This window comes from Nanorana parkeri, unplaced genomic scaffold (genome assembly GCF_000935625.1).
Source record: "Nanorana parkeri isolate BGI_ZX_2015 unplaced genomic scaffold, ASM93562v1 scaffold71, whole genome shotgun sequence".
NCBI classification, from domain to species: Eukaryota; Metazoa; Chordata; class Amphibia; order Anura; family Dicroglossidae; genus Nanorana; species Nanorana parkeri.
Genome location: NW_017306339.1, coordinates 1699632 through 1725139, shown reverse-complemented (window position 1 = coordinate 1725139; position 25508 = coordinate 1699632). Strand labels below are relative to the sequence as shown.

Here is a 25508-nt window from a genome sequence, read left to right as displayed (position 1 = left end):
GGCTTGTAACATAAAATTCTATACAGCAGTATGTTCTCAGTGGAATGCTTGAAGTACATTAGAAGCCAAAAATGTTTTGGTATTATTTTAGAGTAGAGAATGATGGTCTTCCATCTGTGTCTGGTTTGGAGACTTACTTTATGCTCGTCATGCAGACACACCAGGAAGTAACAATTAATCTCTCCAAAGTGAGGTCAATCGTCTGAGACCGTTGCCACAGAAACAAGTGTCCCCACTGGAAAATTATTGCTTACATTCCTGTTTTGGCAACAACTCAAAATTTGGGAATTTCCCTCATTTCGAGCGACAATGGCTGCCAGGGCAAAGATGGTAAATCTCACTAGTGGGGACACAGACAGCAATAAAAACAAGTTTGGCTGACTCAAGATTTTGGCTACATCCTAAAAACCCATTGTGAACCCATTGTATTATTTAAAGTTCTTGGACTCGGTCTTGTTTGGTGCTCTCACTTTCTATATGTGGATTTTCAATTCTGGGCTTCCTTGTTCAAGGGACATCCCATGGTTAGTGGTTTCACTGCTTCCCGTCCAGCAGCCATTCATAAACTGCCAGACAGGAGCCTTCTAGATGCAGGTGGGTGTTTTAAAACGTTCCTTCCCGCCCCCACTCCTGCACACCCTCATCCAGCGCATGAGCGGGCAAACTGCGCTCCAATTTCAAACAGCCAACGATGGCTGTTTAAATACAAGTGTTCTGGCCCGATTGCTTGTATTTTGCATGTGGGTGTGCAGTTCCATACCCTCAAGCGCCAATCCCAAGCTCCACTGTGCACAGTGGCTCTGTGATTGGAGATCTCCCTCTGATCTCTGAATGCAGGAAGTGATGTATATTACATCACTTCTGCATTCAGCGGTCATTCTCCGGCTTCTGTAGCTGGAAAGTAGCTGGTGAAGCAAATCCCTGCTTTATTACCTTCTCTATGGGTTCCTAGGTGACATCAGGGATCTTAAGACCCCTGGTGTCTACATAAAGAGGACCTGTCATTGTAAATTGGCCATCACATATTTGGCTTGTTAGCTTAAGTTTAAAAAATTAAAGTAACAAAAAAAAAAAGGACTATTGCACCCATTGCGGTGCACATGTTACATATCACCGTGAATGTAGGAGTGCGAAAAGGGCCATCAAATCATAGTTAACACTACACTGATGAACGGTAAAAGCTTTTAAAAGTGTTGCTTATGGTCAATTTTTGTATGGTAAATTGTTTGCAATGTCGCGGGCGCATGTGCAATTTGAATGCATGACATGTTTGGCGTCTAGTTACTCGACGTGACCCCGTGTTTAATATTTTACCAAAAAATGTGGATAATAATCTTGTTTCATAACAGAACGTAGGGAAAACAGTTTTTAAAAATTTTCGGTACGTTTTTCTTTATATAGTAAAAAATAAAACCGCAGTGGTGATTAAATACCACCAAAAGAAAGCTCTATCTGTCCCCAAAAAAATGGTATAAAATTAATTTCAGTACTGCGCTGAAGGATGGAATAAATGTCAGTCAAAGTACTGCAGCGCTGAGTACTGAAAAATGGCCTGGACAGTAATTAAACTCCTAACCACCCTATCCAAAACAAAAAAAAACTTTTTGCCTTTACATACACTTTAAATCAATTATAAAGGAAAGGTCACTGCAGCCTATATGGCCAAACCAAATTTAGTGGTGTTAGTATAAAAGTCAGTTAACAGACTAATTTGCCCACCGGAATATTTTGTTAGCTGTATTTTATGGCTATTTTTACACAAGCATTTACCAAGCTTTTTATGTTGTACCTCATGCTTCCATGGTATTTACATAGTCAGAAACCACATTCATTGGTTTTTCCAACCGTGTAGGCTCATGTCAAAGTGTTAGAATCTGAACTTGGAAAGCACTCTCCTTCCACAGACGTGGGTACATATTATCTGTGGTTTGTCAGATTGCCCAAATTTTTGCTCAATTGCGCAAAGAATTCATCTGGTGGGACATACTTGTCCATGTGCTAAGGGGCTTGGCTTCAGTAAAAATACAAAATCAGAAGGACATCTGCAGATGTAGCCAGATATGCTCCCTGCATATTTATATGATCTCAAAACACGGAGATAGCTCCATTTACCCCAAGATGAACCAAACTGTGTGCAAATGTAATATGGTTGGGCATTTAATCTCACTATGTATGCAAGTTAAAATCATGTCCATATCAGACAGACACAAATCAGTCCTTATGTGAAGGAATACAGTACATAAGATAAAACTAAAATCATATGCTCACCTAAACCACTGAATGTGTGTATGTGGCATAGACTCAAGGATGTAATCCCATCTTGAAGCCCACCTGATGTTTTTTTCCTCCTGTACAGCAAAGGAAAAAAAAAAAAGAAGACACTTTAAGGCAAAACAATGCAAGCATTTGTAAAGACATAATCCTTCAGCAGTTCCAAATGTTGCATGAGTGAGTGTACTTGAAACTTTGCACTACAAAATAAATTTAAACAATGAAAGGCATCACCTTTATTAAAGTAGTACTAACGGCATGTTTTACCCTTATGCATTCTTTGCATTGAGAGAAAAATAAATAAATCACCCAGTACCTCCGTCCCACACTTAGCTGTGGCTGCTCGTCTACTCCACCAGGACCAGGAAGATGGTCTTGGCGATGGTACTGATACTGAGGGCAGAGGAGCCGTAGGCTCCTGCTGCCTTCAAACTAATTGGTATCGGCAAGTATTTGAGGGGGGGGGGGGAAAAAAAAAAAGTATCGGTACTTGGTCTTGAAAACATGGTATCGGTGCACCCCTAAAAGAGAGTCAAAAATCCTGTGTTCCTTCTCATTCATTGAGGAACACAATATTCAGTGACATTTGGAAAATCAAAAAAGGTAAATAGAAATCAAAGAGTAAATCAAGAGTAAAAAGTAGAATAGAACGTATGCTAAATTACATCCTAAACAACCTTCAACTATGCCTTTTTGTTTTTATGCTTAGTCTTTGAACACCCTTTGTATGGCAATAAGTCCCCACAGACTTCTATTAGGTCAATAGTTAGGATAGGAAAATCATGTTAACAAGAAATCACACATGGGACTTGCCAGTGAGATGCAAAAAGTATAGAACACTCACTGGCCCTTGAGTCACCAATCAACCAGGAGAGTGCACTTCTAACTAGAGGGTATTGAACAAAGACAACGTTTCTTGAAACTATGGCTGCTGGCTTGCAAGAGAGCAACACATTGTCCCGGAGCCATGTTGTGGCATAGCAATCGGGTTCCACTAATTCAAAACATACTTCTAAAAAATGCTTACCTCAAAAGTAACAGAGTAAGTATATCTGATTTCAAGGTCGTCTTTGCCATTTTTTATTTCCATTGGAGGACCAGAACAATCTGCTTTGTCAGAATGAGTATGCCTGTAGCTATATTACAAAACGAAAAACAACATGTAGAAAAGTTACACCAAAGAACAGTTAAAATTAAATTATATCATTACTACTGTACAGAATAGACAAATTATGTAGTAAGAGAATTAGGTTGCCAGCAGTTAACTTTAATAAGTCATTCACAAAAACAAAAAAAAACACAACTTCAAGAACCCCAAGGTCAAATCCTGGATAGTTGCGACAGGCAAAGCTCCAACACTTCCAGGAAGTGAATGAGCTTATTTCCAAGCTCTGCCCTCACACATTCCTAATAGCCTGTTACTATAATGGGGAGCCTCAATGGCCAATAGGGAAGTGCAAGAGCTTGGAAGGGGTGGGCAAATTTTGGCACTATCATTAAGTGCTGAAGGTGTGCCTCTTAGAATGGCCAATAATTAAGCTGTAATTTGCTTGGAAAGCTGCTGCAGATATATGCAAGCGGCAAAAGGTGTCTGTTTTTTTATGACAGACCTTTATGTATCTGAAGTGACATGTGAAAAGATAGACCCCCAAACTTATTTAACCCCTTCATGACTGAGGCCTTTTTTTTCATTTTTTGTACCCATGTTATATTCCACATTTTAGGCCTGAAAATTACTTAAAACCCCCCAACATTATATATTTTCTGAATGCCAAGACCCTATAGAATAAAATGGTGGTAGTTGAAAATTTTTATGTTGCGCAATATTAGCGCAACTCCTTATTAAACCCCAATATTTAGTGAAAAATTTAATGAAATGCCCCAAAACACAACAAAATACCAATTTCTTTAATGAAATATAAAAGATGAGGTTACAACGAGTAAAACGATACCCAACATGCCCAGGTTACAAATTGCGTGCATCCGTAAAACGGCGAAAAACCCCAGTACCCCAAAAAGTCCATATAAGACGCTTTAAAAGCCCCCACAGGTCATCAATTTAGAGATACACAAAATACTGGCCCTAGAATTATTGCTCTCACTCCGGCGTGCGCGGCGATACCCAACATGTGTAGCGCGTTTGTCGTTTTCATGCGTCGGGTGCGCCTACGTATCAGCTTCTTTGCAGTGCAAAGGTGACATTAGGGGTCTAATAGACCCCTAATGTTACCCTAAAGAGAATCTGTCACCACTAATATGCTATCACAAAAGGGGGCTTGTGAGCAAGAAAGAACCCCATAAAAAGTGAAATAAAAAAAAAAGTTTTAAAGTCGTGCACATACTAACAAACACGCATCGGGTGTACCTACGTATGAAAATGACAATTGCGCTACACGTTAGGCATGGCAACATGTGCCAGAGTGAGAGCAATAATTCTAGGGCCAAAATTCACGGCCATCTCTAAAATGATGGCCTCTACGGGCTTTTAAAGTGCTGCCTATGAACAACTTGGGGTACCGTATTTGGTCGCCCTTTCACGGGTGCGCGCAATTTCTAAGTTTGGCATGTTGGGTCTTTTTACTTAGCACGACCTCATCTTTTATTTCACAAACAGATGGGGTATTATATTGTGCTTTTGGGCACTTAAATGTATTTTATTACTGAAATGTTGGGTCTGATAAAGAGTTGCACCAATATTATGCGACAGTATTAACAGCCAGCATTGTTTTCTACAGGGTCTATGTCTTCAAGAAATATATCATTCTGGGTGTTGCCAGTAATTTTCAGCCCTAAAATGGGGATTGTAACGTGTGCAAAAAACACTGGCAGTGAAAGGGTTAAATTGTCACCTATGGGCATCAGTTTGTGCAATTTTCAGGTTTGAAACGTTTGATATCGGATTTATCTGATAAAACCCCATCTTTTATATTAAAAAAAGAAAATCAATCTGATAAATATAAATATATATTTGTACAACAATCCAGTGACCATAAAAAAAAAATTGCAGCTAGCATTTTTTTTTTTTTTTACTCAACAGGTCCTTGTCTTTCAGAAAATTAGTAGTTTAACGGTTTTTAGCAGTTTTCTAGCCACAAATTCATATTTTAACATGTTTTTTGCACAACAAAAACATTTGTTCTCCTCCCATTTAAAGGGTCTTTTTTAACCACACTGCTACCAGAGCAAACTGCTACAGTGAAGGCAGCAATACCTGCAGCAACCTCTCAAACCTTCCCATCATGGACGAATTTCAGTCTGACAGGCACAGTTTTGAAACATCCTGATCGTGCTGAAGCATGCTGCACCTTCTGTCCATTTGTATTGTCCAGTGAGGCCGGCCATAGTGATAGGCGAAAAGGAAGGTGTTATGCTATGACTTAGCAGTAAGTTACAACACTATCTGCGTATCAGATCTCTACTTTTCAGGACAGTATAGCATGCACCCCTGACAGGCGGGCATGGCAGACTGCTGCAGGTGGGAGGGTTCCTGCACTTCATATCTGCAGAAGTCTGTCTGCACCCCCTTTCCCAAGTAACAATTTTTTTAAGTGATGAACAAAAGCTGTTCAGCATTCTAACAATTGTGCAGGTCTAGGGTGAAGAGAAACGGAGGGGAATTTATCAAAACCGGAGCAGCTGAAATCTAAAACCATGTTATCGGCTTTCTCAGCTTTCTTTAGTGAATTACAAAGCAATGCTCCTCTATGTCATGGAGATAAAAGAGAGGGGAGGTGTAGTCCAAATCAGCCGAGCAGCCTAAGGCGACAACACTGCTCCTTCTTACGGTAGATGCAGTGCATGAAGTAAGCAGTCACACTAGGACAGAGTGTGTGTTCCAGGCAGAATTACTAGGTGAAACAAAAAGTAATGAATGCAGCCACCGCATCTAAAGGACTGATAAGCATTCTATTACATTGTTTGTTTTTAGGTTTAGATGCACCAAGTCTGAGTAGTGGAACTGTTAAATCAAGACTAAAGAATGTATTATTGGGCGACTGATATGATAACGTACCTTCTAGGTTCAAGTTTAGCAGCAACCAGTCTTGAGCCCTTTGCTTCATCTTCTACCACATGGTAATATATAGTTATGTCCACATGGTTAAAGATATAATATGTATCTCTCTCATGGAATTCAGACTGTAGATGAAAGAAGATTTTCATTTCAAAATATAAATAAATCAAAAATGTATTTTAAAACCATAGGAAGTCATTCTTTGTTTCTGCAAGCAGGGATGCAGAACAAAACACGGAAGAAATGCTCACATTTATTACACACGCATCTTTGGGGTGACCATCTTCTGTAATGTAGCAACCAATAGGAAAGCCAGGATTGCAAAATTTTTGTTTCTCTTCTACCTCATAACACCATGTAACAGGCATATTGTCAACAATCCTAAAATGAAGGGAGACAAGGTGGTTCAATTTATCTAGAATTAGAGGTCACAAGTAATATTTATGACAAAATAAGTGTATAACAGATAATCCTGTGTACAGTGACTTTTTTTTATACACCTCTGGATCTTAGAACTAAAAATGAACTTGTATTGCATCTATGTGAGCTTTGTAAATCAGTATGTGCATGCAGTAGCCATAGGTTCATATAACATACAAAAGCTGGGCTTCCTGCCGAGTAGTGAAGCCCACTGCTTCTGCTTAGTCTCCCTCTATTACCCTCCTCGGACTCTGCAGTTCTACTACATGAATGCTGTACACTCTGCTTGATAAACCGTCTCTAGAGAAAGGAAATCCATAACATTTGTATAGAGAATGCAATTATGATTTCCAGTGAGAACGACTAACTTCATATTCAATCCAGGATTTTCAACAATATATTTGAAGGACAAAGCATCGGGCATACGCTTTTCCTTCATATACTTTTAAAAACATTTAAGATTTGGCAATTAATCAGATTCAGCAGCAAAGGGTACTTGTTCCTCTTCATTACTTGAGAACTAAAACAGCAGAAAAGGGTTGAAATATTGGAATGTCTACCAGTATGTACTTTGTGGAATGTCAGAGAGCAATATCATAGTTTTTCCCCACTAAGATTGGATGCATCAAACATTGGAGAAAAAAAAAATATCAAAAACAAAAAACACTACCATTCTAACAAAAAGGAGTGATAAATATGGTCTCGGGTCCAGATTTTCAATGAATGGCTGTGATCAGCAGCCTACCAACCACTGATGACAGCTTTTCATTAGGAAGAGTCTAGTGAGCCCTATTGTTTTAAGCAGGGTGACCATCAGCTTATAGCAGTAGGGAAAATGCAGTTGGCATACGAAATACTGACCTGGCCAGCTGAAAGGGGCCCTGTTCTGCCATATGTCTTATGTCAGTTGCAGGGAAAGAGATAAATGCCGGTGGCACCAGAAAAAAGTTAGCACTTCAATGGGATGTGGCACCCACTTTTGTAAGCAACCACTTGGAGTGCTAGGATGTTTCACAACTTAGCACGGAAATAGCTTTGCTGGTGGAACTCCAGGTTTGAGATCGTACTGGAAAGACTAGGAGTCTGAAAAAAAATCTAATCAAAATAATCTGTCTTTTGCATCATTGTAGGAGGAGATTTTAGCTGCTCAATTTCCCAGGTTCTAGCCAGGAGTGCGACACCATCCTCACCTGAATGCTGTAGGCAGAAGACAGGGGTGAGAGGTATAAGCCCTAACATTTTTCTTTACAGGTACCTTTTACGCCTTCTAATAGATGTTAAAGAAGAGGGAAGGACCTGAACAGTGTAAGCAGCCATGCCAATGTTCTGTGTGTTATAAGCATTATACTGCTCCAAAAACGCTTAAGACCTGGTTCACACGTAGGTGACAGCATTTTAACGCGCGTTTTTGATGTATGTTTTTGTGCGTTCTTTGCGCGTTTTCGATGCACATTTTATGTGCATATGGCAAAAAGCGTGTTTTTGTGAGTAGATTATAGCTCATTGATATTAATGAGAAAAAGTGCATAAAACGTGCAAAAACACAGCAAACAGGCGTTTCAAGGCTTTTCCTATTGAGTCTATGGGGCCAAAACAAGTTGTAATATGCCCCCCCCCCCCAAAAAAAAGCTCTTATACCTTTGTACCTTTTCCAGCGATAAGCATTTTGCTTATAGCGACAAAAGGCTCAGATGTGAACAGGACCATATAAGTTAAATGGGATTTTTTTTGGGGGGGGGGGGCCGGAAAGAGGGCACTTTTTTTGCCCAAATAGATTAAATGGGTTTTTTTTGGGGGGGGGGGGGTCAGAAAAAGTGCTACAAAATGCTCAGTGTGAACCAGGCCTAAGCGTCAACAGCAAGTTACATTCAAATAAAGATAACAGTAGGATAAAGATAACAGTAGGATATAATCACCAGTGATGCTGGTAGTTAAGTAGCATGCTCTTCTTCAAAAATTCCAACTTCTGTTTACTCTGCTGATCTGGAGTGTATTTTTTCACACAAACATCCTCACATTTTTTGTTTTCTTTAAATCTGAACTGTAAAAGAAAAAAGCAAAGATCATAAAGCCCAGCTTAGACAGGCATTAGTTGGGAATACTGGAAAAGTAAAAGCAGACATTAAAAGTATTTCACAAGCGGCTTCCATAAAATCCAAAAAGTGAACCCATAGAAAGGCTATGAACATTGAAATATTGATATATTCTTTGCTAAATTGACCTTTGTAGCTCCAGGAACTATGAAGTAATTCATCCTCAAAGTTCACAGCAAAAGCATTAAAGTCCTTTCTCGGGCAGATTTCCTGATGGGAACAATGAATTAGGTCTGCGTAACAGATCAGGATTGGGAGAAGGGACAGAGCACAGTCAGCCTATAGCAGAAAGTGCTTGACTAAGGACCTTAATGACATGATTGCCTGGTATTAATGTAATGGAAATGTAAAGCTCAACTCCCCCTCCACCACTTCATGGGTTAAATGCTAGTTACTGAATAGGGTAGATGAAGAGGCTGCATTAGCAACTTTAAGCCGCGCTACGGCATGCCCCTCTTTTCCATTACGCTCCAGGTTATGAGCCCTTGGCGTCATCACTATTAGTACTGCAATGTATGTGGAGGAGGCAAGTGTGAGACCGCAGGCTAGAGCACCTTAGACCGGAGACTTCTCTGGACGGGTCGCACAGATAGAGGGAGCATACAGGAACGTAAGGCAACCATTACACCCTATGCCTCAAGCAAAAACAAGCATTTAACCCTTGCAATGGGGAGAGGTGGGCCCACTGCAAGGCGTTTTGTCTTCCAGCCCAGAGTTCAGCTTTAAACAAGGTTCTGTAGGCTCCAGCACTAATTGTTTAAAGCTACAGCCAGCATGCCAGTTAAGATCAGTATGCAACACTTCCATACAAGCTAAATCCCATGGGAACCAGAGCAAAATGATGTGTAATGCACAATACAAGACAGAAGACCAGCACTGCTAGTTATTAGTACTACCTCTACTATAAAGCATGTCTATTACTTAATAATAGAAGCACAAACCTTGTATGGAGAGGGTTCAATCCGCTCACCAAACAACACCTGGCCAAGGTTTTCTGTTGGACGCTTTCCTTCCTTTGATGGACAAAAATCAAACCTTAAATTAAAAAAAAGCATGAATAACAGTTAAAGACCGTTGTGTGGGTTGGTTACATCAAGTAAACCTTTAAGGCACACTAGAGTGAAAAATGTAATTATACAAATTGCTTTATTTATTTTTACATTTATTTCACGTCTTTATATTTTTTCATATTTACATACATTCCAAGCTGCCCAAATAAAAATGACCGTTATGGAGGACAACTATCATGCCGACAGGGGTGTTGCAGCAACATCTTTTATTCAGACCCCATTTACACTTGCATTAAGTGGCAGATAAGGAATTCCACCATAAGAGCCATTACCTATAGGTGGACTGTTTGCCATTTACTTAATGTCCATCTAAAAACTACCCAGTTCACAATGCTGCATTGATTTCACTGCAGAGTGAACAGCATTGTCATTCTCTTAGTGCCTGCATTCCTATTACAGGAAGTGGAAAAATCAAATCGATCTACTGACGGCATATAACAGGTAATAAAACCATGTTTCCGGGCAATTGCTGTGGTAATGCTATAGACAGACTACATCTTATATGGCCTTTTTGGTTTTGCTTACAGTTCCACTTTAACAAATTGGATCATTTCTGAACTGGCAATGTTTAAAATTCACCAGTGCAACACTCAACCCTTACCTTTGTCCTTTCAATGGTTATTAAATTTGATGCCAGATATGAGCTATTCAGCTTATAAACAACTCACCGGCGTAGAATCAATGAACAAAAAGTGCTGGTCTGCCCCCAGAAATCGACTGATGCACACATGGGGTGCAATCATCTTGACTCCCTCACAGCATAGAGAAGGTGAAGCCAGGCTGCCAGTTTCAAAACCCCTGTGACCAGTGGGAGTTACTAGAGGGTGATGAGCTCCGGGAATTTTTTTAAATTAACCCTTGCAGTGGGGCTACCGCTGCACTGCAAGGGTTAACTGCTCGTTTGTGTCTGGATTTTATTTATATTTTTTTATTAAACCTAAAGTTATACTCACCCGAAGCTCCGAGCCGGCTTGTTAGACCGATCCTTCCAGGAAATCATCAACATCTATACACAGTGTATAGATGTGAAGACGCTGAAGAAGTTTACAATGTTGCAGGGAGGGGGGAGACAGGCTGGAGGGAGCGCCGGCTCAAAGGTTTGTCATTTTTGTCCCTAGACACAAGCAAGCACCTAACCCTTCTTTAAGCTGCCCATACACTGGTAGATTTTTCATATGAACGTTTATACAAATATCTTATTAGAACATTCCATAATGCCAGAGTCCTCAATCTTTTTTTCTGCAGCCTCTGTTTTTAAATGAATGGAAAGCACTCAGTACAGAGGCCTCCCATTCATTCAGATTTCATATTTGTTGCATACCTTATTTTTCTTTGCCTCCCCATTCTTCTCACAGTGGCCATTTTTACTAAGGGCAGATTACTAGATCTCCCTTTACTTCCTGGAACATGTGACTAGGACATGTGACCATGCGCATCATCTCAGGGGAGGAAAATGCTTTTCCCTGAGATCTTGAGATTAGAGATGAGATTTCCCAGCAATGCTCTGCTGATGTAACCTTCCCAGGATGAATTTTAGACATGGGCTAATGTCACTAATGCCCAAGTGGAGCAACAAGTGGAACTGTAAGATGATTTCATACAGCATGTAGATCCGCATGCTGAGGTGATATTTAGTAAAAAGGGGTAAAGTGCATCTTGAATATTTCCCTCACTCCAGAATAGAATGATGCAATTGATTTGACACATTATGCTTCCTTATCTAGTAGAATACAGAACAACTATAAGTTTCTATCCCATTGTTTCCTCAGACTTCCAGGAGCTATTGGAGATGTGGGGAAGGAGTAGGTGACTTTGTCCATATCTTCTGGTCATGCGTGAGGATTTGCCACTTCTGGACTGAGGTGAGGACCCTTAAGAAGCTTACGGGGGTTGATGTTCGGGACAATCCAGCAGCCCTTCTTCTACATGTTTCCAGTCTATCCAGGAGGAGATACAAGTCTTCACTTTTACTACATTTGCTTAAAGCGGCTTAATGTGCATTCCGGTTCTCTAGAAGCAATCTGCTACCCCACCTTTACAACTGTGGTACTCGAAGACTGCGGTGATAGAACGTATGGAAAACCTCACTGGTGCTCTGTACAAACGCTAGGATAAGTTCAATCGCACGTGGTTTCCCTGGCATGAACAGGTCTTTTCCCAGGACCATGATTTAGCCTTGCAGGGGACTGTCAATTGACTGAGTGGTATTTTAGAGGGGGGACGGGGGGCTGGTCACTGCCCCTCACTGGCATTTTTTATTTATTTCTCTTTTCCCTGTGCTTCCATTTCTTTCTCCTGACTTATTGGGCGGTACCTCCGTGTTTCTTCTGTTGTCTTATCTTGCTCTTTCTTCCTTATTTTTCCATTTTCCGGTTTATTCACTCATAGAAGCACTCTGCATATGAAAAAAAAAAAAAGTCCCATCTTGGGAGACGGGATACTAGACCCATTCCTGGGCAATACATTCCTAGCATTTTATGACACTACGGTATTCCAGTTGATTATTTGCTATGGTGTTTATGGTTGTTCCTGACATTTATACTGTTCTGAATTTACATATTGTACTAATTTGTTATGCAAGTTGCATACCTTGCTTATCCGAGATTTTAAAGAATTATTGGGGAAAGAAGAAAATGTTCACTTTCCCCAGGTGAATTTGGGAAATGGAATTAGCCCTACAATGTGGCCCCCTCTGCTCCTTCCTGCTATAATTAACTTTTGGCAAACGCTCCTTTCTCTGCACCTGTACAGGTGTACTATCTGTACAGCCATGTAGTGCAGCCCTGCGCTATGGAGTCTAGATTTCGCTTGCAAATGCGAAGCACTCATTGGTCAGCGCAGTCAGGCAAGCATAGTGGGAGAGGGGGCCACATTGGGATAATGGAATCACCACCTCCAAATTCACTTGGACAGTGAAAGAAAGAAGTAGCTTACTGATGAGCTCAGATCTCTACTCCTAACAGCATGTCTCTTGTTAGCACAGGAGCATTGCAGCACAATTGATTGGATCCTCGTGCCGCTTTTTCCTCCACTTTCTCAACTCAGATATGAGAGATTGCGAGACTGATGCCAAAATCAACATAAGGTACTTGAACTGCATGCAAAACAAAACAAAAAACACACATTTAAGGATTTATTAATTCATACAGATCTGCATTCATTTGTTTTTGTTTTTATATCTACCTGGAGATTAACTTTAACATTTCAAGCTTTGCTTTATAGCTGTAAAAGCTTTCTTTGTAGCTTGTTATAATGAAAATTTACACACCAAGTTCTTCTAAACGTAAAAGAATCAACTTTGGGGAAAGCTCAATATCCGTTGTGGCAGTGTGTGGCAAATAGTCGCCCAGGACTCTCAGCCAGAGGGGCTGAGCGGTTCCAGGAAAGAGCCAGCTTTGCAATTCTTTCCAGGTTTTTCTGGATTATAGTTGGCTTCCTGGAACTGGGAGATTTCAAAGAGCATTGGGAGAGATGGAATCTCCATTCCTGAGTCCAGGCTTTAGTAGTGACCAGCACCCAACGATTGTTCACCTGTGCACAACTCTTATAAAAAAAAAAGCTGCTGGCTAGTGTTAGAAGCACCTGGGAGACAGGACGACTCCACCCAGGAGTCAGAGTGGAGTCCAATTCAGCAGGGAGCAGCGGGTTGTATACCAATTGTGCAGGTTAGGAGGGAACAGTGGACTGAGGCCAGAGCAGCGGTGCTGCAAGAGCAAAGCCAAGAGGCTGGATGTGCATATCTTTGTGTTGCCAAGAGATGCTGGAAAACCCCTGCGATGGTAACTGCATTCATTTGTGAACTTTCTTTTAATAAAAGTGGGCAAGAAAGCCCTAAAATGAAGATTTCAACGAGTGGATGCATCCTTAAAGCTCTACTGTTTTGACACTAACAGGGTTATTCACAGCAGGGTGAAGAGTTTGGAGAAGGCAGGAGAAGTGAACGATCTAGGACAACATAGCTGATCTGGAAAAATTCTCCTATCCAGCTCTCTGTCCAGTTCAGCAATGTTGTCCTAGATTGTTCACTTCTCCTGCCTTCTCCATCCTTTTGTGAATAACCCTGTAAATCTCACTTTGTACAGCTCATCCATTTCAGCTTGTGTAATCATTTATGCACACACACAAAGAAAAACAATATTCAACACTTACGCAGTATATTCATATGGAAGCACGGATTCCACCGAGTCAAGTCTGTTCACAAATAGCTCTATATCAGTCTGGGGGAAGAAAAGAAAAATGTCCCGTAAATAGACAAATATAGTGCAGAAAATGTCAATGTTACACAAGAGAAAGTACGTGCTTAAATGAAGCTTAATTGTGAAAATTATATGCAATCATCAATTAACCCTTTCATAGCGGTTCAGGGTCTGACAAAAGATGCTGCAGTTATATTTCATTTCTGCAAGCAGCAAAAAAATAAAATCACTAAACTAATAGGACAAATGGTTCCCCATGGTGAAAGCAACACAGAGCAGCTATCAATTGCAGCTGCATAATATTTGTATAGCTTATGCCTGGTTCACACCTGGGCGTTTTGTAGCGTGTTCGAACGCTCTGCAAAAGGCTGAAACACCGAAATCCCATTATTTCCTATGGGTATGGTTCACACCTGGGCGTATTACAGGCCGTATGAACACGCTACAAAACGCCTTACGCCCAAAGAAGTACAAGAGCTTTTTTTTTTTGGGCATCTCCTCTTTGCATATCTTTTCAAATGGGGTAAGACGACTGGAGAGTCGCTGATGGTTAGGAATGGAGAGCAGAAAATGCCGTAGTTGGAGAGCGCCCCAGCGGTCTAATGGAGGGTCTGTCAGATTGGCAAGTTCGTCCACCAGTAACCACCGGCCAGAAAGGAACTTGTTGGCTTCACGAAGGCGCCGAAAACGAGGATCGTGAACACCAGGTGGTAAATCTGGATTGCCAATCACTGGGGTCAGAGGCAAGGGGAAAGGGGAGATGTCTGTGGAGTTAGTTGGAATCATAGAGTCATGTGGGGTCTGCGGTAATCGAGGTACCTAGGTAGGTCAGGGCGTCCGTTGACCAGGCAAAAGGAAAGGAGGTACGCAGGTGTTCCACCTCTGCCTGGGGAAGGGAGATATTAAGAGCAGCCGATTGAGAAATTTATTTTAAAATTGGAGAGGGAGGTGTAGCGATCCAACTCTTGTAGAAGAATTGCGTTCACATAGCGGTCATACCCAAACCAGGCAAAGACCCATCCCAGTGTAGCAGTTATCGCCCCATAGCTCTCCTTAACCTGGACCTGAAGATCTTTGCCAAAATTCTAGCCAACAGACTGCTTCCCCACATCCCTGGTCTGGTGCACTTGGATCAAGCGGGCTTCGTTCCGGGACGGGAGCCTAGAGATACCACCAGAGTGCTAAACGTCATACATCATGCCCGATCCACCCCGTCACCCTTAATGCTTTTGTCTACCGACGCATAGAAGGCATTTGACAGGGTGGAGTGGAGCCTCCTTCAGACTACCCTTCGCCACATAGGCCTGGGTCCTAACATGCTGCGGTGGATCCTTGCACTCTACTCGTCCCCGTCGGCTGCCGTCCGTGTAAATGAGGTCCGCTCTGATTTTTTTTCTCCATATCCAACGGCACCAGACAGGGATGCCCCCTTTCCCCGCTCATATTTATCCTTACCCTTGAACCTTTCCTATGCCGCATACGATCCCTTTCCACCTTCCGTGGCCTATCGAAACGCTCAGGTGAGCACAAAGTAGCCGCCTTTGCAGACGACTTGATATTCTTCATATCTGATCCTTGTTCATCCCAGGGAGAGAGGAGCCCGATAGGAGGGAGTTATATGCGTCCAAGAAATGAGAGAGAAGGTCGGAAAAAGTTTTATAATAAAGGCAGTGTGAAGCCATCGGGACTGGGTGCCTTGCCCGGTTTAGCCTGCTTGAGTGCCAAATCATATTCCCCTTGGGAGATTGGAGTTTCTAGCTGATCCCGTACCCCAGGAGGTAAGAGTGGGCATCCCAGATTCCCTAAGGTAGCGCGTCGGAGTTGTACCGTCGGGGGAGGTAGGGGAGGTACCCGGGGCTGCTCTAAGGTTGTACAGCGAGCTATAGAAGGTCTGGAATTCCCTGGCCATAGCGGCCGATGTAGTCAGTTTTGCTCCTGTGCTGGACGTAATGTGGGGAATGAGTGTCGTCTGACGGGAACCCCGCAGAGCCGAGGCCAAGCACCTGCCCGGTTTGTTGGATAGTTCGTACAGAGTACGGCGGCCTTTCAAGAGGCCCTGCCGTATATTGGTGAGGAGGAGGTCATTTAGTTCCGCTCTGAGCGAGACCAGCTCCTTGTGATGAGTAGTTGCTAAGGATTTTTTGTGTGCAAGTTCAAGGGTACGGAGTCTGGCGAACAACTGGGCTACTCTTACCCCCCTCTCCCGTTTCCTGCGAGCACCATGTCTGATCAGGACGCCTCTGATAACGCATTTATGGGCTTCCCACACGACCGTGGGTTCCAAGGACGGAGAACAATTTTCGGAGAAATAGGAAAGGAGCGCAGATTCCAGTTCGGAGCGGACTCCCGGGTCCTGTAGTAATGACTCGTTCAGACGCCACGAGGGGGATCGGGGAACATAAGGGAGGAGGTCCAACGCCATGTGAACTGGGGCATGGTCTGAGAGCAGGATATCTCCAATGGACGCATCCACAACCAAGGAGAGGTCCTTGTGTCGGTGGAAAAAGTAGTCTAAGCGCGAGTACGTGTTATGCGCAGAGGAGTAAAACGTAAAGTCCTTAGTTTGTGGGTGCATGATGCGCCAAACGTCAGTCAGTTGGAGGAGGTGTAGTTCTGATTTGAGTTTTTGGAGGCGAGAGTAGGGAAGGTGGGAGGCAGTACGTGACATTCCTCTGCACCTTGGGCATGGAGAAAATTAGGGCATAAAGTCCTCTAAAACATCGGTCCAGCTCGGTGACTGCAGAGCTCCCCTAAAGAGTGTGCTCACGGCGCCATGTCCAAGCCACGCCCCACAAGAGCTTCTTTGGGGCGTTTGTCGCGCATTTCCTTGGGGTTCAGCCAAGTAGCCCTCGGAAACGCGCGTTAGTTTTTTACCGCAAATCAAAGACAAACACGCATATTCGATACGCCTAGGTGTGAACCAAGCCTTAAGCTGCCCACACACCTTACAATTTATCGCGATGATATGCAACATGTGCGCTACAATAGGCGCAATTGTCGTTTTCGCACGTAGGTAGCCAATTTACATGATAGGTCCTCTTTATGGAGACATTAGGGGTCCGGGACCGGCACAGCTCTGTCACAGAGCCGTGCCGGTCCCGGCCGCATCGGGCAAAGCGGATCTCGGGACCGGCAGTGACAGCTGCTAATACAAGCAATCGTGCGTCTCTGGAGACGCTCGAATCTAAATAGACACTGAGTGGCCAGATTATTATGACCACCCCATCAGTACTTCGTTGGGCCGCCTCGTGACTACACGAGATGTTGAAGGGTGATGCGAGGAATCTGACACTGCACTGTTGCCCTTCTGTTGTCTTGTACCAGTCTTGCCATTTAAATAGAAGAAAAAAAAATTCCAGACATATGAAACCATTTTGCTCACCATACTAAGGCTAGCCGATAAATAAAGTGTGTACTTAAGTCAGATCGTTCACCTTATAGAAGAACTCCAGGCATATGAAAAGTTAACCCTTGCAGTATGGGGTACAACAAAATAAAAAAAGATACTCACCTGATCTAGTTCTAGACCAGTCAATGCAGCCTCTCTTCCCTTGGTGTCCTCACGTTTAGTGCAGTGCATTAGACATGATGACTCACTGGACCTTAGACCGCCAGAGTGGAAGGGGAGAAGACGCTGCTAGGACCGGTCTAGCAGCCAGATGGGGCCAAGGACCAAGAGAGTATACATTTTTTTTATTTTCATCCCTAGACCAAAACAAGCACTTAACCCCTGCAGTGCGAGGGTAGCCCCACTGTGCAAGGCTTAGCTTTTTATATGCCCAGGAGTTAAGGGAATACCCCTGCTTCTATGGATGACCTCCAAAAACATTCATGTAGATCCTGGTGCCTGTGAGTTCTTGGCATGTTCACCAAGGTCTGCCACACATCATTGTGGCCCCTCACATTGTGAATTGCAGCAAAGTTACAATTTTGCAGTCTGGTTCCTGGGAGAAAAGACTCAAGAAACGCTTCTACTGGCTGCAGCAGACTGGTAACCTCATCTCCCCCAAAAACAGTCACGGAACTTGAGCTGAAGAACTAATTCTAATGATAAAAAGGTATAGCTTCTAAAACCTGAAATTCTGCTGTAAAGTTCTAGCTCTATACTGTACAGGGTACATTAGTTTAAAGCAGAACTTCAGGCAAATCAAATATGAATCCTCACAGTGGGGCAATCCCTGCACTGCAAGGGTTAGTGTTTGTTTTATCTAGGTCCAATGCACTGTATTGAACGTAATGTCTCACAGGACCTTAAACTACTAGAGCGGGTGGATGGGAGCGAAGCTGAAGGGACAACTCAAAGAACAAGTTGGGATAATGATTTGGGTAAGTCCAACTTTTTTTTTTTTTTAGCTTCCTAGACCAAAATTACCACTTACCCCTTGCAGTACAGCATTAGCCCCCACTGCAAGGGGTACCTTTATATATGCCCGGAGTTCTTCTTTAAGAATAAAGGGATGCCATTGCCAACCTCCATAAACTGCTAGATGCATTTTGACCTACTGTTTCTAGATTTTGAGTGAGTGACCTGGAAGAATTCTGAAGGTCAGTAGGAAGGTAGTCTTTGCCTGCATACTTATTTCAGGGGGTGAACATGACAATTAGAGAACAGCAATAACAGCTTCAATGTTTTTACTTCCTCTGAGTTCTGTGGAATATCCAGGAGAATAAGCACAGCTTTCCAAGAGGTCAATGAGTACTTCCTGAAGCCTGAGCTATGGAAATTCAGCTCTGCAACCTGCGTTAACCATCTTCCATGGCAGGTTTGAATTTTTTGGTTGGCTGTGAGAAACTCCTCAATTGTAATATGTTTTTGTCTTAAACCAGCTCGCATTATGGGCTCGTACTGCGTGTTTCAGCCTCATTAGAAGAAAAAACTCAATGTAAAGGTCTGGACTGGTCAAATACAGCAGTGAGACAGGAGATTCCTGGAGCAGGCTTCCACCAAAGGGGACCGGGGTACAGGAATAGCAAGGATGCAAACACTGGCTTGTTTAATTGTTCATTGTAATAAAATCTTCCTATAAGATTGGAACAGATTTTGTGCATGTTTTTCACCTGTAAAAGTCCCTTGTGTAGACATTCAAAAAGCACAAAGACTGCGGCAGGGTGCCACCATCTTGGATGCGATGTCAGCAGCACCAGAGCGGTTACTCAAGTGACACTGCATAGCTGCCTCTCTCAACCAGGGCGCCGCATTTCCATGGAGCAACATATGGCTTTGTCATTGATGCCATTAAGTTTCTGCAGTGTCATGCGCTTTCATGGTGCAGAGGCACCGGCCTTCACATCAGTGGTGTCCTAATGTGAAGGGTGAACTCTGATGTAAAGGGGGGGGGACCTAATTTTTTTTTTTGCATGGGCTTTCCTCATTAAATCCATATCAGCCCCCTATTTAGTAACGATTTTTGGGGGGACCACACACACCATTTTTTTCTTTGAGAGTACCGAGCAACTAAATAAAAGGTTATGAAGGGAGGGGAAGGAAGGGGTGGAGGATCTAGGCCAGCAAAGAAAATAATTGCACACTCCTTGAAGAGGAGAGGGCTATGACATGCAAGGAGGGGACGATAATCGACTCTTTCTGGAGCAGTGAATTTTCTAAGTTTAGAGGCATACTGCAAGTGAAAAGTTATTTATGGAAGGGAAAGTTGATGACAGAATCTCTTTAATGTAGGGTTACTCAGAGCTAAAAAGTGTGACTTAATGTGAGAAGGACTTTAGGTTAAGGCATTGGACTCAAAAACCATCAGCATTGAGGGATTATTCACACCAAATTCAGTGCGTTCCAGCACGGTTAGTGGAGTGGCTGTGGTGCCCTTGACATGAATGGCACAACCACACACCCTCCCAGCCACTATCTGTGCTGGAACGCACTGGATTTGGTGTGAACAAGCCCTGATCTCCCAGTGCTGCAAGCTAACCTACCAGCACCCTTACCTGAGCCAAACTGGTGCCAGTAGGATCTGATGCAGTCTGCAGAGAAGTCACAGGATCCATGTCTGAGGAGCGACTGCACCTCCAGCGTTCTCAGTGGTCCAGCAATTGTGCTGCTACACCAGGAAGCCCCCCCCCCTGCGCCGAAAACGAGGCCTGGAAATAACCTAAGCGGTCATCCAGTCCGGCTGTAGAGAGAGCTCCTGGAGCCCTTACCCATGGTAACCCTCCAACTAGGACCCCACAGGAAGAGCCCAGCCAAGGGAGTGACAGCATCAATGGTACCAGCCCTTCCCAGGCACTGAAGCGGGAGATGGAAGCCGGGGGAACCCCCTGCATAAGCGAGGACTTAACTGGGGGCCTTTGTTAAATAGGTATGTACCTCCTCATTACAAAGGGGTGAGAAAATTTAAAAAAACTCCCAGCGGAGCTCCCCTCACCGTTCCGGTGACATGCCTCCTTCCGACGAAACAAAAAAAACAAAAACTGATGAACTATAGGAGAGCCGGTCCTTTTAAAAAGGAGTTGGGGGTGATGGGTTTCCTGTTAGGAGGGAGGAGACTCCATCTCGTAAGCTGTTCTGGAGGACTATTAGGGAAGGTTTTAATTGGGCAGCACAGTGGTTAGCACTTCTTCCTTAAATCCCAGTCAGGACAAGGAGCTTGCATGTTCTCCCTCTGATTTTGTGGGTTTCCTCCCACACTCCAAAAGACATACCGATTAATTGGCCCCTGACTAAATTACCCTGCATGTATGTGAGATAGGGACTTTAGATTGTAAGCTCCCTGAGGGCAGGGACTGATGTGAATGTGCAACTATGTCAAAAGCACTGTGTAAATTGATGGTGGTATATCAACACAAGGCCAAGATAATGAATTTAGAACACAAAATACTTATTCTGCTCTCGTTTAGTGAATGAATATAGGCATGCCAATTCATCTTCAAACATACCTAAAGCTTTAAAGAGCAACAGCACCACCACTTGGAAATTTAGAAAATATAAAGGCAGGACATGAAACAAAGATGAAACTATACAGGTGAAACTCGCATAATTAGAATATCGTGCAAAAGTTAATTTCACTAATGCAACTTAAGGTGATCTGATGAGAGCAAATTTTGCATCTCATTTGGAAACCAAGGACCCAGAGTATGGAGGAAGAATGGAGAGGAACACACTCCAAGATGCTTGAAGTCCAGTGTGAAGTTTCCACAGTCTGTGTTGATTTCGGGAGCCATGCCATCTGCTGATGTTGGTCCACTGTGCTTCATTAAGTCCAGGGTCAACACAGCCGTCTACCAGGAGATTGTGGAGCACTTCATGCTTCCTTCCGCAGAAGAGTTCTATGGGGATGCGGACTTCATTTTCCAGCAGGACTTGGCACCTGCCCACACTGCCAAAAGCACCAAAACCTGGTTCAATGACCGTGGGATTACTGTGCTTGACTGGCCAGCAAACTTGCCTGACCTTAACCCCATAGAGAATCTATGGGGCATTGCCAAGAGAAAGATGAGAGATATGAGACCGAACAATGTAGAAGAGCTGAAGGCCGCTCGCTATTGGAAGCATCCTGGTCTTCCATAACACCTCAGCAGTGCCACAGGCTGATAGCTTCCATGCCACGCCGCATTGAGTCAGTAATTGCTGCAAAAGGGGCCCAAACCAAGTACTGAGTACGTATGCATGCTTATACTTTTCAGAGGTCCGATATTGTTCCATGTACAATCCTTGTTTTATTGATTGCATGTAATATTCTAATTTTCTGAGATTGTGGATTTGGGGTTTTCATGAGCTGTAAGCCATAATCATCACAATTATGACAAATCACGGCTTGAATTATCTTGCTTTGCATGTAATGAGTCTATCTCATATATTAGTTTCACCTTTTAAGTTGCATTAGTGAAATAAATGAACTTTTGCACGATATTCTAATTATGCGAGTTTCACCTGTACATACAAAAAACAAACATGTAAAAATATTCTGCCCATTATTGTCTCACATAGGTGATCACAAAGACAAAGATCAGAACCTGTTAGATCTGAACAAAAACAGAGGACTGCAACAGGTTTATCAGGTTCCTGCAACTTAGGCAGGTCCTTGTGCACATTTATACACTACAGGAAGCAACAACATGGGTGTGTACAGCACTTTGATCCCTACAAAGATTACAACTCATCATAAATATTTCAACAGCATAAGAGCTCCAGGAGGGAATACTTTGTAAGTCTATTCATAGAGGATGTAATCATATTGGGTTTAAAATTAAAATAATTATTATGCCACCCTTCAGTCATATGAGATCCTAATAGGTTGGACTTGAAGGACTAATGTCTTTATTCAACCTCAAATACTATGTAAGAGCCAATATACTCTAATAAATCTAAATCTATTTAATTGAACATAATAATTTGCTTTACTCAAGAGAAAAATGAAAATGGAAAATAGTGGGCTTAGGGAGGCAAACTATTGGAAAATCTTTCATGGGAAGATATGAGGATAGAAATATAGACACCGCCATTGCTTAAAAGGTTTTTACATACTGAGCCTTGACCAGGTAAAACCGTGAGCTGCACTAGTCACAGAATACACAAATTCTTTAACATTGTAAACTCTTATGGGCAGGGTCCTCCTTATCTTGTCTTGAATTGCAATGTCTTCTCTACATTGTACAGCGCTGTGCAAACTGTTGGCGCTATAGAAATCCTGAATAATAATAAATAAGTTCAAATTTTACTGGCTGCATGACTACTACTTCGTGAATAACTGACCTGGAACAAAGTCAGGATGACATTAAATATGACCCTAACTCATCTGCAGTACAGATTCAATTTAATCATTTACAAACCTAAAGTGTATTTTTTTTTTTTTAAATAAAACCCACTTCAGTAGTCCAGTTCTCAGGGACACACTCACCAAAGGCTTGACTGCTCCAACTGGGGAGGTATTATGCCCTGCATGCCAACAATCTAATAAGTGCAACTGAGGCTGCCAAGGTGCTCTCACTGTAAGGGGCGGGGGGTGTACTTTACAAATAAGCAAATTGTAAGAAGAAGAACTACTAACCGTGGAAAAAACAAACAGCAAAATATGCATTTCTGCTACTGTAAATATGTCTAAAGATTAGGGATGTCCCGATACTAGCATCGGGCCTGATACAGGGCATTTTCACGAGTACTTGTACTCGTGAAAATGCCCCGGTACTAAAGGCCGATACCGGCACTTTAAATTCTTTTTAAACGAAAAGGCGGAGGGGGCGTGGCCCGATGCCGGGATGAGCGTGCGCAGCCTTAACCTCCCTCTGCCCGCACTCCACATGGCTGCCTCGGACTCCCGCTCGTCTCGACTCGCAGATCCGTCCCTGGACTCCTTGGCTGAGTCTCCAGCTGATGGAGCTTGCTCGCCAAGCCGCTCAACTGACAGCCACTCCGGATCTCCGCCGCCAGCTACAGGTGAGCCTATGCACTACAGCCCACACACACTACCGCTGGGCCCGCAAGGATGCTGCATAAGCCGGGAAACTTCCCTGCCTGTCACAGCTCCTTTACACCGCAGCAGGTCTCCCAGCACTGTGACAATGACTTCTGCTGCCATCCTATTCAACAGCCACCATTAGAGCCTCCCCTGGCTGTTCTTCTTCAGCCCCCAGATCTTAACAAGCTTCTAGATCGCAGGACCCTAGTGTGCAGCCCTGGTGAGACCCAAATGCATCCCATATGAGACCACACACAGCCATATATATTTGCTGTATAATCATGGAGTGATGGGATCTGTAGTCGTCTATTGCGTGTTGCTGTATAATCATGGATTGAGTTACAATTCTTAAAAATTATAAATAAATTGCCCTAAAATCATCAGTCTGTGTTGTTTTCGAATAAAAGGTCACATGTCCCTTTAAGAAAAAGTATCGGCAAGTACCAGAGGGGCAGTACTTGTACTTGGTCTTGAAAAAGTGGTATCGGGACATCCATACTAAAGATGCCATGCAATTCCAAGAGATGTTCGAGAGGCTCATATACAAGAGCCTGAAGAAGGAACAATGGTTGTCCATGGCAACCAGGTGCTCCATTTAATTCCTCAAGGAATGGATAATGGAAGAATAAAACAGACAAAATAATTGTTGGTATAGGTATTAGAAACTGTCCCTTCTTTAGAAACACAAGGTCTCAATGGTCAGAACGATTTTATCCAACACAACATGGATTAAAGAAAACCGCAACCAGCTTTCAAAGTTTATCCTTTCAGTGGCGCTTGTGAACTAGATGGACACTTTTTACCAATGCAGTCAGGCACTTTTCCTTCTTTCGTGTTTAAAACGAACTCGACCTAAGAAGTGTCCAAGATAGCAACAGTGTTGCAAGGAAGGAACCTTGTAGTGCCTGTGGATACCTTTAAGACCTTAAATTGGTCCCCTATGCAGCCTCTTGGCTCCAGCTGCACACCAGACATCAACCTTTCTTTCTTCTCTCATCTCTATAGGTTGAACTCGATGGGCTTGTGTCTTTTTTCAACCTATGTAACTTCTCTACAAGCCCTCTGTGTCAAACACCAAAGATTCAAGTAAGCAGAAAAGGCTCCAAGACAGAGGCAGGTACATCCTGTATAACACTGTTGTAACTTTAGCCACATATTAGTATGGTGCATGATCTAAAATGTCCGTCATCACTGGAGACTATTTTTCTTTCTATTACAGGGATATTGCAATGTATTCTGGAATTCAAAAGGCATAAAGCTGCGCATACATTTAGAGATTTTTCATTCAGCCTCTGGGCTGAATGGAACAGACCTACCAGATTCTTCCTCTGCTGGGCTATTGTATTCCGACAGCCAGAACCCACATCTGTCAGAATATCCCAACACAACAGTGACTTCAGCTGCTATCACTTTTAACAACTTTGAATCTCTTTCCCTGCTGCTTGACGTGATGCAATCTCCATTTCTCAAAGCTACATATCCCATTATGCATTCCTTCCAGCAAGCCGTGATGTTACTTCATGAGACATTGGAGTTGTAGGTCAGACATGAGGTTTAGTTATATACAAGGACGTGCACATTCACAGGGCTGAGTGAAATTGTGTCACTTTATTGAGGAAATACAGCCTATAGATATCTTCAATGAGTAAATTTACAAACTTCTAGATTGATTCGGTTATTAGAATTAGGTATAGAACTTATGGAAATGATGATTATTGGTATTTATATAGTGCCGACAATTTACACAGCGCTTTACATAGTGCACATTCACCTCAGTCCCCGCCCTCATGGAGCTTACAATCTAATGTCCCTATCTCAAGCATATGAGGGCCAATTTAAACAGGAGCCAATTAACCTACCAACATATCCTTGAAGTATGGGAGGAAACCAGTGTATACGGAGGAAACCCGCACAAGCACAGGGAAAACATGCAAAGTCCTTTAGCTGGCCAGGATTTGAACTGGGGACCCCCAGTACAATATATATTAACACTGCACCTAACATTTACTTTCATAATCGATTAGTTGCCCGATTTTTTT

The 25508-nt window shown here is 42.8% G+C and overlaps 1 protein-coding gene across 2 annotated transcripts in view; it reads right to left on the bottom strand.

Annotated features, from left to right (window-relative positions):
* TM9SF2 (transmembrane 9 superfamily member 2) overlaps window positions 1-25508 on the bottom strand; it is a 42261-nt gene that overhangs the window by 15394 nt on the left and 1359 nt on the right. For both annotated transcript variants that reach the window (XM_018576620.1, XM_018576619.1), the window contains exons 2-8: window positions 14016-14083; window positions 9738-9831; window positions 8620-8744; window positions 6535-6664; window positions 6284-6408; window positions 3299-3407; window positions 2269-2348 (exon numbers count right to left, since the gene is read on the bottom strand). In XM_018576620.1, coding sequence (XP_018432122.1) covers window positions 2269-2348; window positions 3299-3407; window positions 6284-6408; window positions 6535-6664; window positions 8620-8744; window positions 9738-9831; window positions 14016-14083 — 731 coding nt within the window. The remainder of the gene's footprint in view (window positions 1-2268; window positions 2349-3298; window positions 3408-6283; window positions 6409-6534; window positions 6665-8619; window positions 8745-9737; window positions 9832-14015; window positions 14084-25508) is intronic.